At 51.5% G+C, this 18,126-nt stretch overlaps 8 protein-coding genes across 8 annotated transcripts; 5 read left to right on the forward strand and 3 right to left on the reverse strand.

Moving 5' to 3' along the window:
- Positions 1 to 158: 158 nt before the first annotated feature.
- On the reverse strand, positions 159 to 1,140 carry J4E82_007414 (uncharacterized protein; the record flags this gene model as incomplete). The annotated part of the gene is made up of 3 exons (XM_051733660.1): positions 159 to 617; positions 692 to 1,002; positions 1,056 to 1,140. 3 exons carry the CDS (start codon positions 1,138 to 1,140, stop codon positions 159 to 161), a joined length of 855 nt encoding a protein of 284 aa, XP_051586576.1.
- A 1,088-nt stretch (positions 1,141 to 2,228) lies between these two features.
- On the forward strand, positions 2,229 to 3,769 carry J4E82_007415 (uncharacterized protein; the record flags this gene model as incomplete). Its single annotated transcript, XM_051733661.1, has 2 exons — positions 2,229 to 2,339; positions 2,387 to 3,769. The coding sequence occupies 2 exons, from the start codon at positions 2,229 to 2,231 to the stop codon at positions 3,767 to 3,769; spliced, it is 1,494 nt and encodes a 497-aa protein (XP_051586577.1).
- Positions 3,770 to 4,122: 353 nt separating this feature from the next.
- On the forward strand, positions 4,123 to 5,939 carry J4E82_007416 (uncharacterized protein; the record flags this gene model as incomplete). Its single annotated transcript, XM_051733662.1, has 3 exons — positions 4,123 to 4,209; positions 4,259 to 4,438; positions 4,485 to 5,939. The coding sequence occupies 3 exons, from the start codon at positions 4,123 to 4,125 to the stop codon at positions 5,937 to 5,939; spliced, it is 1,722 nt and encodes a 573-aa protein (XP_051586578.1).
- A 402-nt stretch (positions 5,940 to 6,341) lies between these two features.
- On the reverse strand, positions 6,342 to 9,010 carry J4E82_007417 (uncharacterized protein; the record flags this gene model as incomplete). The annotated part of the gene is made up of 2 exons (XM_051733663.1): positions 6,342 to 8,587; positions 8,635 to 9,010. 2 exons carry the CDS (start codon positions 9,008 to 9,010, stop codon positions 6,342 to 6,344), a joined length of 2,622 nt encoding a protein of 873 aa, XP_051586579.1.
- Positions 9,011 to 9,323: 313 nt separating this feature from the next.
- Positions 9,324 to 9,803, forward strand: J4E82_007418 (uncharacterized protein; the record flags this gene model as incomplete). Its single annotated transcript, XM_051733664.1, has 3 exons — positions 9,324 to 9,459; positions 9,587 to 9,666; positions 9,717 to 9,803. 3 exons carry the CDS (start codon positions 9,324 to 9,326, stop codon positions 9,801 to 9,803), a joined length of 303 nt encoding a protein of 100 aa, XP_051586580.1.
- Positions 9,804 to 12,516: 2,713 nt separating this feature from the next.
- On the reverse strand, positions 12,517 to 13,312 carry J4E82_007419 (uncharacterized protein; the record flags this gene model as incomplete). Its single annotated transcript, XM_051733665.1, has 3 exons — positions 12,517 to 12,604; positions 12,658 to 13,132; positions 13,183 to 13,312. The coding sequence occupies 3 exons, from the start codon at positions 13,310 to 13,312 to the stop codon at positions 12,517 to 12,519; spliced, it is 693 nt and encodes a 230-aa protein (XP_051586581.1).
- Positions 13,313 to 13,867: 555 nt separating this feature from the next.
- Positions 13,868 to 15,480, forward strand: J4E82_007420 (uncharacterized protein; the record flags this gene model as incomplete). Its single annotated transcript, XM_051733666.1, has 2 exons — positions 13,868 to 15,318; positions 15,363 to 15,480. The coding sequence occupies 2 exons, from the start codon at positions 13,868 to 13,870 to the stop codon at positions 15,478 to 15,480; spliced, it is 1,569 nt and encodes a 522-aa protein (XP_051586582.1).
- Positions 15,481 to 16,222: 742 nt separating this feature from the next.
- On the forward strand, positions 16,223 to 17,802 carry J4E82_007421 (uncharacterized protein; the record flags this gene model as incomplete). Its single annotated transcript, XM_051733667.1, has 2 exons — positions 16,223 to 16,606; positions 16,663 to 17,802. The coding sequence occupies 2 exons, from the start codon at positions 16,223 to 16,225 to the stop codon at positions 17,800 to 17,802; spliced, it is 1,524 nt and encodes a 507-aa protein (XP_051586583.1).
- Positions 17,803 to 18,126: the final 324 nt, after the last annotated feature.

The following is an 18,126-nucleotide window of genomic DNA, read 5'->3' on the forward strand; positions in this document are numbered from 1 at the left end:
AGCCTGACTATAGAATCTACCAATTTACGCTACTTTATCGCTTTGAGCTGTTTCTGTTTTCCTTGTTTCCCCAACGCGAACGCTCATAATCATTCTCTTGGATACTAGCGTAGTGATGATAGTGTCATCTGTACTACTAGTAGCTTCACTCGTTATTCTTACAGGAAGCTATGACTAGGGCCAGTGACGTAGCTCATGATGGTGTCGTGAGCAGAAGACATACCGACTTCCTCCCATGTCGATCCAACCGCGTCCGCTTCTCTGTACAGCCTTTCAATGACCCCGAGGATGTCGATCTCTAGCAGGGTCCTCTCACCCACCGGTCTCTCCATGATCGTCTTCATCAGAAGCTGTTTAATTACCCACCCTTGACCACAAGTCGCCTGACTAAGGATCGCCAATGCACCCAGGCAGTCTCGATCTAGAGCATTCACCTGCGCAATCTTCCAATTCTCATCTATGATCCGAGACGATAGCGAGGCGGAGTAGCGAGCTTCGGCCAGCCCCGAAACGACGTCCGCGTAAGGCAAAGTAAGACGGATGACGTTCCTGCGCTCGACAGCTTCTTCACGGCGGAACTTCCGGATGAGGTCGCGACGGTCTTCTCGGCCCATCATCTGTGAAGTCAATACGACGGCGGGAAATACCGAAAGAGGAACCTGTCAGTGACTGTCTCTACTGGTTTACGCACCTTGAAGGCTTCTTGACCCATGCTGCCTCCCAGATAGAGTACTGTCTCGTGATTGGTATCGGTAGCAAGGCGCTCATCCCTACTGAGGCGTATCATGATAACCTCACCATTACGAATGTTACTGAAGTTGCAAACTGGGTCACCTTCGATCACGACACCGTCGATCAGCTCGCCAGGTTTGCTTGTACGAATCGGCTCGCCGTTGATATCGCAGGGCCAGACTTCTTGCAGTTCGATCTTGTACTTGAACTTGAAACGGGCTTTGATGGCCTCAATAATGTCCTTGTGTGCGGCTGAGGAGGTAATGAGAACTATATCGCAAGTCAGTGTGGTTTTCCGCGTAGTCTGCTCGCCTGGTACCTACAGTTAGTGATTGTAAGATCCTTGGCTGGGCAATAGAGCTCGACAATGACTGCGTTAGTGCTCTGATATGGGGAGATACTGCGCATTATGAGTATCCAAAGGAGTGGTTGAAGTGGTGTACGGAAGTAGTAGAAGATGAGTAGTGGAAGGAGTCCGAGTTTAGGTTGAGACAGCTCGCTGACTCCTGAACAGATGTTATGACTTCCAATCTAGCAAGTGGGGGTCATATCTGAGGAGGAAAAGGGAAAGACAGCGCATGGGCACGAATCTCCTGGAAGTGAATCCCTCTCGTGGCTTGGTCAGTGGATCGTAAAGAAATATCGAACAGGTACTGTCTCCTTCGAAAGTGTTTCTGGAAATACAAAGATCAATTGGCATCTATAATTTCGTGTCTGCATCGTCTCCTGACTATTCTTTGGGCCACGCGTTATCAAAAGGCCAACGTTGAGCTTGAAGTTAGCTAGCTTTAGAGCTTTGAAGCTTTTGCTCTTTCTCTTTTCCCAAGCTACGACACAACCTCATCTCACCATGCGTCTGTATCACAAAATATCAACGCTACTGAAGTTCAACGCTTGGAAAGCACTGGGCAAGTTGTGAGTGACGCACTCTCTAGATCCTATTACCACGGTCTCAAGCGACTCATTACTGCCAATCGCTAATTGGCATTGATAGCACGGACTTTCTTATTTGATTGCTGAGCCTCTGTTCTGTATATCTTGTTTTGGTGATGCGCGTGCACTAATTAACGTCGTCCACCACAATACCTAGGTAGCGTGGTCGGGACCCCTGATGTGCGGATCTACCACCGGCTGTACGAAGATCTTTGGTCAGCGCTATGAGATCGGCTGAGCAATAGCCCCGATTGGCTCGAATTACCTCTGCTTGCGATTGGATCCGTTTCGGCCTGGCAGGTCTGACTCAGCCGCACCGTGTTCAGATGCACGAACACGTCTTCCGTCCTAACGGAGAAGTTACAAGCAAATGGCTTAGGCTATATTCAGAGTCGCTTCCAATGGTTGTAAATGAGTCACTATGATGAACGTACGTATGGTGGGGCCGGTTGAAGAAGCCCAGACTGACTAGGCATCCATACCTAGGAAGTACGATCACATATATATCGAAAGTAGTGATCTTTGCAATTTGAATAGTCCAAATTTAAGAACAACACCGCATCATGACTCATAAAACCCCTGAATTCGATCAGCTCGTGCTGGAGAAAATTAAAGAATTCAACGTGCCAGGTCTTTCGCTTGCCGTTGTGCAGGGCGATGATATCTACTCAAAGGTACGTTAGGTAAGAGCTAGCGAACCTTAAGTACTCATTCTTTCTAGGCATATGGTTATTCGAAACTACCCGACGTCGAGACAAATACAGATACCCTCTTCGACCTGGCAAGCACGTCCAAGAGTACCACTGCAGGAGCCGTCGCATTTCTCGTAGACGATGAGAAGTACCCAGACATACAATGGACAACACCTGTTTCGAAGATCCTTCCAGATGATTTCATCCTTCCTGACCCATATCTTACAGAGCAGGTTACTATTGAAGACATACTAAGTCATCGTAGTGGCATTGCTACCCATGACGAATCATACTTTAGTGCCCGTGCGAAGAATCCAGACAATCCAAAGTCTTTGACCCGCAACCTGCGCAACCTTGAATTCGTCAAGCCCCTTCGCACCGAGCATGTATACTGTAACATCATGTTCAGCATCGCTGTGCATCTTGTTGAGACTGTCAGTGGCATGTCCTATACCGACTTTATAAGGACGAAGCTCTGGAAACCCCTCGGCATGACCAATACATTTCATGACGTCCCCGACATCGAAGCCAACAGCGACAAAGATCGCAGAACAACGTCATACCACTGGCACAGCGGATCTCAATCCTACGCTACACTGCCTCATTATCCTCCAGCCCCAGAAGGGCATGGCGCAGGCTGTATCTTCAGCAGTGCAGGCGACTACGCGAAATGGATCCGCGCTCTCATCAAACGCGATCCAATTCTTTCCGAAGCGAGCCACAAGGCACTCGCCACCCCTCGAAGTTTCGACCTCCTAGGTGACGAGAAATGGTCTATACCCTTCAAAAGTGAAGAACTTTACACCTTAGGCCTAAGCCTTACCAGCTATCGCGGACACAAATTGATCGGGCATTACGGCTCAGTACCTGGGTTTAAGGCCATGGTTTGCTTCATGCCCAAGTTCGATTGGGGACTTGTAATTCTCGGAAACTCGGATAGCGCAGCCTATGTCAATGACATTCTGAAGTTTACGCTACTAGACGAGGTTATCGGCGTACAGAAGGAGGATCGCATCGACTGGGGTACATTCTTCAGGGTCTTCCAATCTATGGATGATGCGGAAGAGGCGGAGAAACCTGAGTGGACGAAGGTCGATAGTGTAGAGCCGCTCGGTATTGTTGTGGAGAACATAGCTGGTAGCTATCACAACGTTGGGTACAAAGGGTTGGTGCTTGAGGTGAAGGATGGGAAGCTAGTAGCGGATTGCAGCGATCGATGCTTTCCTTACATGCTGAAATTCGAGCATCTAACGGGTAACATGTTTGCTGTAGAGATGCATGGTATCTGGGAAGGCAAACTGTACAGTACAATCCGAGGCGAGATCAGAACAGAGAACGGGCAGGTAAGAGCAGTGGGTGTCGAGCTAGAACCGGACGTCAAAGGCGGCCTCATCTGGTTCGATCGGGTGTAGCATGGAATCACTACTTATTGCGTACGTTTCGAAAGTATTAAAATGCAGTGCCGCAGTGGAGGATGTGTAAGAGTGAAAGAGGCGGAGCCGACTCCTGGCGCTAAAGCCTCGCACTAGCCAGGTGGAGCAAGCGCTTGAGACCCCCGCCCATATCGTGAGATGGCTGGCCAACCAAGCGTTTCCCTCAGCGGCAATTCATCAATCGTTTAGTCAAATATGAGGGTATAAACATTGCCAAAGTCTGATCCGCACTCGCTGTGAGTTCATCGCGCAACCATTTCGCAGACTCAATCTGCTGACTTGTTTGTGTCAATAGCCCAACGCGTCAATACCGACGGCGCGCCACCATCAAGATGCTAGCAGACGGTAAGATCGACTCGCTAGATACGCATCTGGAGCAGTTCAAGCTCAATGATCAGAACAGACAAATCGATCTAACAGTAAGTCGATACCGACATGTTACCAACTCGCATCCGCTGACCTACCTAGAATCTCTTAAGAGAATACGGTCAGCTGCTTGACGAGTACAAAGACTTAAAGAAGGCATATGAAGAGAGAGGCAGAAGTAATGTCGTAAAGCCAGCAGCTGCAGGTGCCTCTACCGTGACTGCAGCAATAAAGCCTCAAAATCCTTATGTCTTGGTGTTGATAGACGGTAACAACTACATCGTAAGTGTTAGCAGAGCTTCGTAATATTCACACTGACCGACTCTAGTTCAACGATGAATTCGTTCGCGAAAAGGAAGAAGGCGGAATGCGCGCCGCTCGTATGCTCAACGAAGCTATAGAGAAGTACCTACAGCAAAGCGTTCCACAAGCCCGTTCCGCCCGCATTCATGTCAAGATCTACGCGGACTTGACAAATCTATCTAAGCAGCTTGCAAGATCTAAAGTTATCGGTTTGGAAAAGCGATCGCTATCTCCATTCTCTGCCGCGTTCACTCGGGCCATCAGCCTCTTCGACTTCATTGACGCTCTAGACGAAGAAGGCACTAAATTCAAGATTAGAGAACAGTTTAAAATTGCTACCGAGGATACAGCTTGCAGACACATCTTGTACGCTGCTTGTCATGATCCGGCGTATCTAGCTCAATTGTCGCCCTTCAGCGGCATACGGGACAAGATTACCCTTGTCCAAGGCGCTGGATGGAACTCAAAATTCCACGAGTTTGGCCTGGATGTCACCCAGTTTCCAACCATCTTCAGATGGTCCGAACCTTCCGCTGCTACACCAGCCAGCAAAGGCGCGTCAGCTACAGTACCTAAGCAAAAGGCAGTAGTAAGACCAATACTTAAGCCTGTGTCTCCAACTCCTCGCAAAGAATCATGGAGGCGAGATGGCTCGTTTAGTGTCTCAGACTCCGCATTCGGCGATCTATCGCCTACAGAAACCAATGGATTCGATGAACAAGACAGCGTTGGGTGGGAAGGACGATCCGCAAACACTCAAAACGTCAAGAACGGCTCCACCTCAAACCCACAAAAGGACTCTCAGCTCTGCAAGTACTTCCGAAAAGGCTTTTGTAGCTTTGGCGAAAAATGCCGCAACCAGCATGTCCCAAAAGGTCTCGACGGCGCAAACGGCTCTACCTCATCCCCATGTAAGGCTCCGGCTGCCACATCACAGGCATCCCCACAACTCACAGACCGTGGCAACATCTCCGCCATCCTGCCACGAGCGCTAAGACCACACGGCTTCATCCCCCTGAATATATCCCACCAACGCATAGACGCATACCGTCCCTCACCCTCCGCATCAGCCTGGAAGATCTACAACGCACGTTTCGCAAAAGCCAAACCATGCAACACCTTTCACCTGCAGGGAAAATGCACTAATCGTCCCTGTCTTTTTGACCACAACCCACTGGAGCCTGAAGCTAAGCAGGTGCTGGAGTATGTCTTGAGTTGTAATCCTTGTCCAAGGAAGGGGGCGTGTAGGAAGAAGGATTGCTTTTATGGCCATCTTTGTCAGAAGGATGGGTGTATGGGGCAGAGTGGTGGTGGTGGCGGTGGGGGACCGAAGGCGTGTCGGTTTAAGGCTGATTTGCATTATAAGGCGGAGGAGTGTAAGCTAGAGAGTTTGGTGCCGGCGATGGAGGATGAAGTGGCTGTGAAAGAAGTGGAGATTGGTGGGATGCAGTTGATTGATGGGGAAGATTTTATGTGGTAATATTACCGGAAGTTGCGTGAACGGATGCGTCCATAATAACTTTGTCGTTCAGCAACCTCGACGCATTGCTATCAACCCTGTCAATCCATCTTAGCTAGGAATGTCCACGGTCACTGGCCATGAAACAAGGTTTCTGCTAAAACAACGTAGATCCTGTAGAGATGTTATCTATATGATCCAAGACCACCACTGGACTCGCTGAGTAGCTCACAAAGTCGTTCTAGAATGATCGAATATGCATATGAATTATGTCGATAATGACCTCATGTAAATGCCCTTCCTAATTGAACGCCACCGCTAAAGCGCCATACATGCATAAATAACAAAGACAGAAGGGGTATAAAACAACCTGAAGAGATGCCCCAAATACGACAACATAACTACAACAATCCGCATACCCAGCTAATACTTTCTTCCTCTCCGCCTCGGCAGCCCAGACTCCATGCCCACAGTTGCCGGTACGCTCGCGGTAGCGGGTATAACGACCTTGGGAGCAGGAAGTCCCTTCTTGGGCGTAGGAATGCTGATACCGGAACGATTTACATTCTCCTTGTCTCCAGCTTTCGCGGAAGATGGCGTTTGCGGTAGTACGACTTTCTTTGGTGCGGCGAGACGACTTTTCCGTTGAGCTCCTGGCTGTATACCCACAGGTGTCACGTCGAGAGAGGGGAGTTTGGTATCGGATGTGCTGGAAGACAGACTGCTGTCGATGCCCGTAGAGGTTGAAGACGCAACGGGCATCTTCTTGACTTTAGTCGACTTAGCTTTAGGTGCTTGCTTGTCCGATGCTTCTTTTTCTTCTTGTACAGCCTCCGGGAGGAGATCTGAAGGCGCGAGCAGACCCTTGCCAGGCGTACCATTTGTTGTTCCTAGACCGCGTACTCTTCGTACCTTGGGTGTGGACGCCTTGCTGATCTTCTCCTTCTTCTTCTTTGGCTCAGGAGCATCTGACATTCCCAGTTCGTCTGGAGTGGATAATGACTCTGCTTCAGCTAGGGCATTTGCGACAGTGTCTGGGTTCTCCTGGTAGTACGCCAACGTCTCGTCCCAGCGTACATTCTTGCCGATGATGGGCTCCTTCTCCGCATCGTCAATAGGGGGCAGATTATACGAATCCATTGCAAGCTTCATCAACCGGACGGTGACGCAGAAAGCGCCTTGCTTGTTCTTGCGTGTGTTGTTTCGTGTCATGTCAGCCAGTACTTTCGCGTCGTCCTTCTTGAGTACGACTACTTCGTTACCGTCGGCACGGCGGATGTTGATCTTGGGCGGTCCTGGAGCGGGTAGTCGTGAGATCTTCTTCCGTGAAGAGCGTCTAGCCGCTTGTGCACTCTTCTCCTCTGCAGTTTCTGTCTCCTCTGCATCTGGAATAGGCGATTGAAGAGTCTCAGCGGGTTTGTTTAGTGTTGGAATCTGCGATAGATCCAGCGTCAATTCAGTGTGCTGCTTAGAAGGCGAGTTCGGGTCCTTTTCTTCGAGCACCTTGCGGGGCGAGGCCAAGGCGTGGCGGACCACATCTGAGTCTCTCCGATTCTGTAACGACTCTCTCTTGTGTGTGATAACGGCAGCCTTCTCAGCTTTGCTTGCGGCAGCACGGTTGAGGAAGTCCTTGAGGATGGCCGTATCATCGTCGATAGCAACCGTCATGGTAACATCGTCGGGTCCAGACTCAGGGCGGGGCGGCGGCGGAGGGGAGTGCAGTCGACGCGGAGCAGGCGATTGCGGTTTGGTTGGTGTGAATGAAAACGTCAATCCATCAGCAATGTCTGTAGATGCGACAGGTGCGTCGGCCATGTCAACCTCGGAAGGAGCCGCATCTTTCTTGGGGCTGGGGGCATGCTCTTCAACGGCTGCTTGGTACTCTCGTTGTATGTTCAGCTGTAGAGAGGCTTCCGTAAAATCGTCTTCATGGGCGCTTGCTTCAGGAGAGCTAGACACGTCTTCCATTGTGTTGCCGTCGTCCTGAATTCCACCTGCCAATGTGCCTAAGACCACTTCAGATAACTCAGCATCCTCGTCCTCATTCAGTTCTTCGTCAAGCACTGGTGTTGGTGAAGTGGCAGCATCATCTAATGGTAAAGCTGGATATTGAAGCTCTGTCGCAGCATCTGGTACCCCTGACGTTAGCTCCACCTCTTCAGGCGCTGTCTCGTTGCTTTTGCCGCTGACCACCTCTTGAGTCGGGGTTACAACTTCCTCTTCGATTCCCCTCGTGGAAATCTCCTCGGCATTGGTCTCCTCTACGACCTTACTCGTTTCTTCAGTGAGTACAGTTTCCGTTTCCACTTCTGGGCTGTCGCTCAGGGGTAGCTCTGGGTATTCGACCTTCTCCGGCGATGCGTTTGAGGTAGTCGACGTCTGCTTGAGTGGCGAACGGAACAGCTTCGCGATCGTCGCGTCTTCGGCAAATTCAGGGTCTTGTTCGTCTCCTACACTCTCATGATCAGGGGCTCCGGCCGTCGACGCATCCGCTGCAAACGTGAAAGTCGATCCGTCGTCTTCTACAGGCTCCATGTGTTCATCTCCATCTGCGATTGTCTCAAAGCTGTCCTCGCCTTCCATGTTGTGAGTATCATCTTCTTCCTCTTCGCTGTGTGCTTCGTCGTTTGCGCTGATTACGGAGTCTCCAATCTGGGTCGCTCTTTTCCCTGCGATCAGTCAGTGAATGCTACCGTAGTACCCTTTGTGGCCGTACTTGGCAAAACGCTCTTCCTCCGGTCCCAGCGCGTCGCCTTGAACGCGCGCTTCTTGCCAAGTCTACTTGTGGACTTCTCCATAGCTTTGGGACTCATGTGTTGCCGCCTCTTCACAGGCCTTGAACGCGCATCTTGTTCCTCCTCATCTTCTGACTCCTGTGGTGTGTCGTCGGCACGCGCCCTGGGATCAAATCTCCGCCAGATCTTCTTCTCCTTTCCTCCACCCACTCTCTTTACTTCCTGTCTTCGCTCCCATGCGCGCGGCACTTTGGAAACCGGGAGAGCACTCGGAGTGAGGAATGCAGCGTCGGTCTCGTTCCATGTGTTGTCGAATGTTTTGGTGGGCGTAGCGCGTTTGCGCGGAGTGAAAACCATGACGTCGGCGGTCAAATAGTACTAGTATAGATATATCAATGGCGCGCAACCATGGGTCCTGTGTCGTGAGGCTCGTTAGTATCGTCGTGAGGGTGTGTCGTCTGTGTTGGCCGTCGGTCGCTAGGAAGGTACCATCATAAACAAAGCCGGACAGGGATCACGATGGGGCAGGCACGCTAAGGAGATTGCCGCGGCGGAAACTTTTGAATCCACCGACTCGTCGACGACGACGCCAAAACACCCACGAGCCCGCACAAGGCCAGCACTCACGTCGCATCCGGATCGCATTAATCTGCCGAAAAGCATCTACAAGATGGTACCGAAGCCTCAGGGAACCGCCGTTCAGTCGGCCACGCACCGACCCCTCCCGCCGCTACCAAAACTCCGCGTCCGACGACCGAACAAGCCAGAGGCAAACCCATGTCTGGGAGCAATGTCATCAGTTTTGGGTATGTCAGGATAGAATTGTGGAATGAGGAGGTTGGGGTGTGATATTGGGCTGTGCCGTAGGGTGTGATGCGGGGCCAAGAGTGTTTGGGAAAACAACCACGAACATAGGCTGACATATGGCTACAGGATGCTGGGCGTCTTCCGGCTACAGTGTACAGGGCTGTGCGCAGCTTGAGCAGAAATTACGGCAGTGTATGGATGCGCCAGTATGTTCACCGCCTCAGCGACCTTTGGACTTCTCTAACTTTTCATCCAGCGAGACCACAACCAGAAGAAGAACAACATCAACTACCACCTCTCGAGAATGTACCCTAAGATCGTCGGCCCCCACAAGCGGGACTAGATCATGCGCCCTTGTCTTTGTATATTATGTATACCCACGAAACAGCATCATGGGGGAGTTAAGTCGTTGGCATCATCGACAGGCGTTATGGTTACGATCGTTGTATATAAACGAATCTAGTAAGAGTGGGCATTTGCATATGGGCCGACGATATCAAAGTGCAACAAGTCTCGACCAGCTCTGTTACGTACAGACATGTCAGATGTAAGGGAGGAATCAGGCCATGAGCGGGCCAGTAGCTGTCCGAGCGAAGACTGCAGGACAGCCCTTCACGCACGACCACGCATGCTTTGTCTGCTGGCTTCATGTTTCAGTACGGTCCATCATTCTAGACCAACTCCCACTCAAGGCCATAGCAACTACCAGTCTTGCAAACCACATCTGCCGAAGCAGGCAGTGCATACTACTCCCCACGTTCACCCACGTGTGAGACTGCCTTTGTATGTTTCATCGCTCTCGCAGGCCGCCTGATAGGCCTGATGCTAAGTCTTCGCTCCTTCACCAATAGCAACCCACAAAATCAGACGCAGCTGCCAAGGGATTACCGCAGTGTTATACCCCGCTCGTCATTGCGCATAATTATGCTGTGCATCGTTGACCGAAACACGCTCACTTGGGCTATATTTACCATCTTTGGCCAACGCCACATGCAGGCTTAGACCCACTCACTCTACACCCCACCAGCACATCTACCAATGCGTCGCTCAGCCCCCCAGCCGACCAGATCCTACGCCAACCTCGTTCCGGCCGCATACTAGACCTTTCCCAACCTCCCAGTGGCTCGTCACGCACACGTCTTGTCCAGGGCGGAAAATCTTAGGTGTGATTGGGCTGATGCGGGAAGAAAGATGAAGGATGTTATGCGAGACCTTTCCTGAAGCTACCCTGCCTTCCCTCATCGTCATCGCTAGAGACCGCTTTCGATTGGATCGCCAGGGACATGGCCCGATCGCATAGCCAGGGAAGCGATGGGAGCTTACCCTGCCGCAACATGTGTTGCCAGGGTGCTGGTTCCCCTCCCACATGCACTCAGCCGCGTAGAGGTGTTGTGAGCTTCTTATAGTCTGCTGTATTGCGTAGCGATCTTCGTTTTTTGCACCTCATACAACGCCAGCGTACGACTCTGTCGGTTGTCATCTTTGTGTATTCGCAAAACTTGGGTTGAGGACGGTGTGTTTACATAATTAGGAGCTGCACTCATGGAAAGACGATGGCGTTTACACTTCTTACCTTCGCATTGTTAGGACCGGCCATGGCATACGCGGCTGCTTTCTCGATACCGGAACCTACACAATATACACCTACCATGGATGGATGGAGTCCAGCTCCTACGGCAGCACCACAGCTTCCTCTTGATCTTTCCAGGCGTCAACAAGGGAGTAATACTTGTGGATATGTCTCTGCTTCTGGCATCTCAGGTAGGTTTATCTTGACTCTAGTCTTCGACTTGTACTGACCGTCCAATAGTGAGCGCAGTAACATGTTCAAATCCCACAGATGTATGCGCAACAAACGACTATTTCGGCATCCACGGCTGCTGTCAGTCTAGTCTGGGTACTTCCTGTACAATAGCCACAGCATGTATTGCCTCGACAGCTATGTCAGCATCCTGCACAAACGACGCCTGCTCCTCCGACGCTGCGATAGCAAAGTGCACTGCGAGCTCAGCACCAGCTTGCTACCAGTGGCAATTCATCTACGATAGGATAGTCCTCACACAGTATGGCTGTGCGGCCAGCGCCTTTACGAGTACCGCGTACCATAGCCTGGGCATGAGCATACCGAGCAGTTCCGCAGCGAGGGAAACCGTTACCGCGACCGTCACCAAGGAATCCATCAGCACGCCGACTTCCTCCAGTTCATCCTCGTCTTCCTCGTCCAGCTCGTCAAAACCCAGCTTAGGCGCCATCGTCGGCGGCACAATCGGCGCATGTCTCTTTGTCTCCTTTATCCTTTTCGTCGTCTTCCTTGCATGGCGCCGTAGGAAAGAAGCAGCAAAGAATAATCCGCGCTCTGCTGGTGCTTTTCATCGGACTAGCCAACAAACCATGGTGGAGTATAATCCCATGGGTTTCCCCTCTCCAGGCTTTTCGTCGTCAGGGTTGCCTTCACCGGGTACTCCGTATGGCGATGATAGCAAGACCTGGCAACAATATCTATCGAGAATGGGCAGGGGCAGGGATCAAGTGGATATCGTGGAAGTCGACGGGACATCTAGGGCGGTGGAGGCGCCTACGGCTGAAAAGTGAGCGTCCATTTACTGTTTTATTCTCGTTTGCTTTGTTCATCGACTTGATGGCGGTATATCATTGTATTGCATTCCGGACCTCGGTCTTGGAAGATGTTTTACTTGTTCTTGTTTGTATTACAGCACGGTGTTGATAGGATTGATACCAGATTCTTGGGATATGCAGACACGATGAGACAGTACAGGGCATAGGCCCATTACACTATTGGTATATTCTTAGACTAGCACATACGCGGCAGGACACCATGTCCTTTGCGAATCCTATTTTAGCAGATATGGATCACATATATTTGAAGACGCTACCCCAAAATCGACATTGATGCGAGTGCACTTAGACTTCTGTATGAAGATGACATTTGGTCTGAATAAGTTCATTCGCTTGCATTACTACACTATACACGCTATCAAGACTATCTTCAACTAAACGGCGAGTTAGGAACGTTGCCCTGCCGTGAGACGTCATGTCTACTGGAAGCGCTTCTCAGCGGCCTTCCAGTTGATGACGTTCCAGATGGCCTTGAAGTACTCGGCCTTGCGGTTCTGGTAGTCGAGGCTAGAAATAGTTAGTTAAACATGCTCTTATCAGAATCACATCGTCTGACTTACTAGTAGGCGTGCTCCCAGGCGTCAACACCCAGAATAGGACGGAATTGACCGACGACGGGGTCCTGGTTGGCATACGTCCTGATCTGGATAGCTCCAGTCTGCGTGTCCTGGACCAACCACGCCCAGCCGCTGCCCTGGACACCCGCAAGCGCAGTGTTGAACTTCTCCTTGAAGGCATCGAGGCTGCCGTAGCTGTTGTTGATGGCAGCAGATAGCGCGCCAGAAGGAGGCTCACCACCACCCTGGTTGGTAGGCGCGAGGTTCTCCCAGAAGAGGCTGTGGTTGATGTGACCGCCGCCGTGGAAGTTGATCAACGGCTGCAGCGCAATCTGTGCCTTGATGTCTTCCTTTTGCTTGGCCTCGGCGATTTGCTCGCTGAAGTTGTTAAACGAGGTTACGTAGGTGTTGTGGTGGTTCTTGTGGTGCAGTTCCATGATCTTGCCGGAGATGGAGGGCTCGAGCGCGCCATAGTCGTCTGTCTTGTATTAGTATGCGATGCGTGTTTTTTCAGATGATAGGACGTACATGGGAGATCGGGCAGGGTGGCCTTGCCACGAACGAATGTGGTGCCAGCGAGACCAGCACGGGAGGTGACGGGAGCGGCGGCCCTCGCAGCGGAGCGCAGGGCAGATGTGCGGAGGAGAGTGGTGTTCATGATGGCTTCAATTGATGTTTTGGATTCAATTGAGTGTTGGGTGTGTTATGGTGGTTAGAAGCTGGTGGAACTCTGGCTGGGGAAGCTCGGGATTTATTATGGTCTCGCATTTCGTCATACCAACATGCCGACCGCCGAGCTTGGAGCTTCTACATAGCACAACCTCCACTCCTCACGGAAAGACGCCCCTCGGCCAATGAAAACGCCCTGATGCCGCGTTACGTTCGCATGATGTATGCTGAAGTCTCGCGAACAAACGCGCATCTTCATGTGAGAATGTCCAGAGAGAAGAGATGGCTTTCGCGACATGTTAACTCCCCGCGATAGCCCCGCGCGGCGTTTTCAGGAAGAACTAGTTACTCAAGACGTGGGTGGCAGCCGTGCAATTTTGATAATCGCGTGCCGGAAAAAAGAGGCGCTTGATTCAAGTATCAGACATCTCACCCCATGTGAGGTGATTGAGGTTTGCCCTGCATTTAGGACATAGCCTCTACCAACGCGCTCCACCTAGGCTTCCTTCTTACAACTTACTTTAGCTACCCCGCCAACGTCATCATGGCGCCCGTTAATGTTGTTCACTTGCCCAACGGCCAAAACCTTACAGTCACGCCTGTCTTTGGAGGCCTCTTCTTCAAGTCGAGCGATGTCCACACGCATTCGCCATTTCCGCCTGGCTGGACAGTTGTGCTCAACTCCGAGGATGAATTGGCCACGGACGAGCAAGAGCAGCAGCAGCAGGATGAGGAGGAGCTGTTCCCACCACGTCGCATACATCGCTTCAAGAAACCCACCTTGAATGGAGACCACCTCTACATCTCGTCCATATCGAATCCCAGTAGCAGCGAGTTTAAGCCGGCTGCGTCGCCAACCCGCCAGATCGCCATGATGCTGTGGGCGACGCTGTACTGGTACTTTCACCAGCCCGAACCGACACTGCAGGTCACAAACACGCGTTCCAAGAACACCGCCGATGCTGGCAAGCCCAAGGGCGAATGGCGCATAAACATCAACAGGGAGGGTGTTTTCAAGGGCAAGGTCGTGCTGCCCAAGCTGGAGCGCATGGGTCTCATCGCCAGCGAAGATTCGACTGTCGGATGCGCACAAGAAGAGTCTTCTCCTGAAGGCTGGACACACATGTTCGTCAGTCGAAGGACGTTCTGGCAGCTTGACCCGAGAATATACTTGTTCACTCTATCGCCATTAGCCAACACCAACTCACCCTTCCCGTCAGGCTCACCGTATCCCTCGAGACCGTCGTCCCCAGCGGGTGGATCTGATGCGAAGAAAGAACAACAGCTTGATCAGGTATCACCAGGTCTGTGGTCACCAACGGCGCCAGGTCCCTTCCACTCGAGCTCGCACCTCCCAACGTACTATCCACCCCCTCCCGCGCAATATGTTTTTACGAACAACACGCGACACCCCATACGCCCGAAACCACCTCGACAGGGAGAGATACTGTACACAAGATACATACCCAGCGTTGGACAGTACCTGTCTTTCCGGGTGGCTTCCATCTCTTCGAAAGCGCTTCGACACCAGGGCCCAGTCTCCAGTCCAAATCGCAACAGCCAGATTGCAGCTTCTGACTCCGTCGCTCCCAACATGAACTCGATGAACGCGGGAATGTCTGACTCTGAATATCTACACAAATGGATGAACGATCCCCGTGTATCGCATTTTTGGGGCGAGGCAGGTCCACAGTCCCATCAAGAGGAATTTCTCAAGAACGGCCTACGATCAAAGAACTCGTTCCCAGTCATGGGATGTTGGGATGGGAAGCCATTTGGCTACTTTGAGATATACTGGGTCAAGGAAGACAATCTCGGAAAGTACTTACCCATTGTTAGCGACTACGACCGAGGTTTCCACTGCTTGGTGGGTGAGCAGGAGTTTAGGGGCGCACACAGGGTCAAGATCTGGCTGAGCGCATTAGTGCACTATTGTTGGCTCGCGGATAATCGGACAGAGAGGGTCATGTTGGAGCCGAGGGTCGATAACGAAAAGTAAGTCTTGTACCAGCACTTGACGGATGATGCTAACAGTTCAGACTTGCAAACTACCTTCAAGAAGCTGGGTTCTACAAAGAGCGCGAAATTAGCCTTCCGCACAAGCAGAGTAACTTGTTCAAGATCAACCGGGACGTGTGGAAGGGTCCGGCGCTGTGAGTCCGCGGAGACGGCAATAATTGTGGAGTCGCAGTTGGGCAGAGCCGCATGAACGGGTTACGGCTCTTGGTGGATATGGTTACGTGGAGTAGCGCAGAGTAAGCGCATCATGAGATACCAAGGTCTAGACTTCTATTCATGTTGAACCTGCCACCTACGTGGGGGAGGTCGTAGTCATTCTTCTGAGTGTATCCCGCCGGTCTCCTCGACCGGAGAAATACCCACCGAACGTTGGAGCGTGTATGAATGTGAAGCAATTCGGAGGTTCCTCGTAGCAAGTCCCTCGTTACGAGTACCTACAATTTGGTTGCCCAGAACCCCAACAACGCCGCGGGAAAATTTCTGCTACCCCAAATCGCTATTTTATCGTCGATCGGTGTCTATCTCCCCCTCCGACATCACCCTAGAAATCGACCATTGACGTGCGTTTCCAAAGGTGCGATAGTACCTAAATGTGGGGTTTAGCGAGCTCCAAAACTTTTTGACTACACGTGAGGACGTCATTGGTCTTTGGGTAGAAAAAGCGCGCCACAACGCTGTGAATCATCTCACGAATTGACTTCACGATACCCCAATATCCTTCCATACAATTGTTCTTGTCGTGATATCACACGTATTGTGGTTACGGCAAAGTTGAAAAATTACTCTGATACCAGATTCGGAAGACTATCGGACTAACCCACAAACGAACCGCCAAACGGTTACTCATCCACCACATCACCCCTCAAAACACCACACAGTCATGGCTACCAACAATAGCTCCCTGGACATTCAGTCCCGCATATCAGACATGAAGACCAAATCTGGCGCCACCATATTCGATGCGTACCAGACTTCCCTTACAGGCCGGTACTGTTCGGCAGAGATGTCGCAACTGTTCTCGCAGCGCAGCCGACACTCGATATGGCGCAAGCTGTGGCTGTTCCTCGCAGAGGCAGAGAAGGAGCTAGGAATTGAGAACATCAGTGATGAGGCGCTCACCCAGATGAGGGAGCACCTAACCGTTACGGATGATGATTTCGGAGTTGCCAAGGTCGAGGAGAAGAAGAGGAGACACGATGTTATGGCGCATGTACACGCCTTTGGACAAGTTGCTCCTGCCGCAGCAGGTATCATCCATTACGGAGTAGGTCATCACGTGAAGTGGTCAAAAAGCTCAAGAAATGGTACTAATTCCCACAGGCAACGAGCTGCTATGTAACGGATAATGCCGAACTCATCCTTATGCGCGATGGTCTGGATCTCCTCATCCCCAAGCTCGCCAAAGTCATCTCCAACCTCTCCGCCTTTGCCCTGAAATGGAAAACCGAGCCTACTCTTGCTTACACCCATCTCCAGCCCGCTCAGCTCATCACCGTCGGTAAGCGAGCGGCGCAATGGGCGCAAGACCTCCTTTTCGATCTTGAGGCCATAGAGCTCGTCCGCGAGACCCTACAGTTCCGTGGTGCCCAAGGAACGACCGGCACACAAGCCTCCTTCCTCGAGATCTTCAACGGCGACAGCAAAAAGTGCGACCAGCTCAACGAGCTGCTCTGCAAAAAGGCCGGATTCCCCTCCTGCTACGCCATTTCCACACAGACCTACACTCGCAAGGTCGACCTCATCATCGCAAACGCCATCTGCGGTCTCGGTGCCTCGGCACAAAAGATCACAGGAGACATCCGCCACCTAGCCGCGTGGAAGGAACTCGAAGAGCCGTTTGAGAAGGACCAGATCGGCTCTTCCGCCATGGCGTACAAGCGCAACCCCATGCGCTCAGAACGCATTTACGCGCTCAGCCGTGAGCTCATGTCCAAGCCAGCCTCGTTCGCAAACACGCTCTCAGACCAATGGATGGAGCGTTCCCTCGACGACTCGGCGATCCGCCGCATGGACATCCCCGAGATGTTCCTCCTTGCCGACGCCATCTTGCTGTCTCTCGACAACGTAACATCCGGTCTGGTCGTCTACCCCAAGCGCGTCGACGCACGCGTGCAAGAGGAATTGCCCTTCATGATCACAGAGTCCATCATCATGCGTCTCGTTGCCAAGGGCGAATCGCGCCAGGAAGCACACGAGCAGATTCGCGTTCTCTCCCACCAGGCTGGTGCGCAGGTTAAGAACGAGGGCAAATCAAACGATTTGGTTGATCGCATCAGGAACACAGAGTTCTTCAAGCCTATCTGGGGTGAGCTCGATACTATGCTTGACAGCAAGTTGTACACGGGACGGAGTGAGGAGATTGTGGAGAAGTTCTGTGGAAAGGGGGGTGTGCTTGAAGGCAAGCTGAAGAAATACCAGGATTACATCGAGGGTGCCAAGGTCAGTGAGCTGAATGTTTAGAGGGTTGTATATCGAAAAAAGGGTCCGAGAGAAGAAGAAGGAAGACTCTAGGCGTTCATTGGGAGTCAAGATAAATGAACGGAGTTAGGAGAAAAGTAATCAACTTACGAGTATCTGGTCAAAAGTCCTACTCAATTCTTCGACAAGGCAATGAAAGTCGTGTATCATTCATCATCATCATCCCATATGTATGTGCCCTCGAAATTACTAAAAATATGCTAATTCTATGCCCAAAACGCTGATTTGCCACGCAAATACTGCTAAAATGCCCCCTTTCCAAGAAGGAAACAGAACGCTTTACGATGCCGTGCGGAACGAGATGCC

This window comes from Alternaria postmessia (genome assembly GCF_024291825.1).
Source record: "Alternaria postmessia strain BMP 2775 chromosome Unknown scaffold_50, whole genome shotgun sequence".
Lineage (NCBI taxonomy): Eukaryota > Fungi > Ascomycota > Dothideomycetes > Pleosporales > Pleosporaceae > Alternaria > Alternaria postmessia.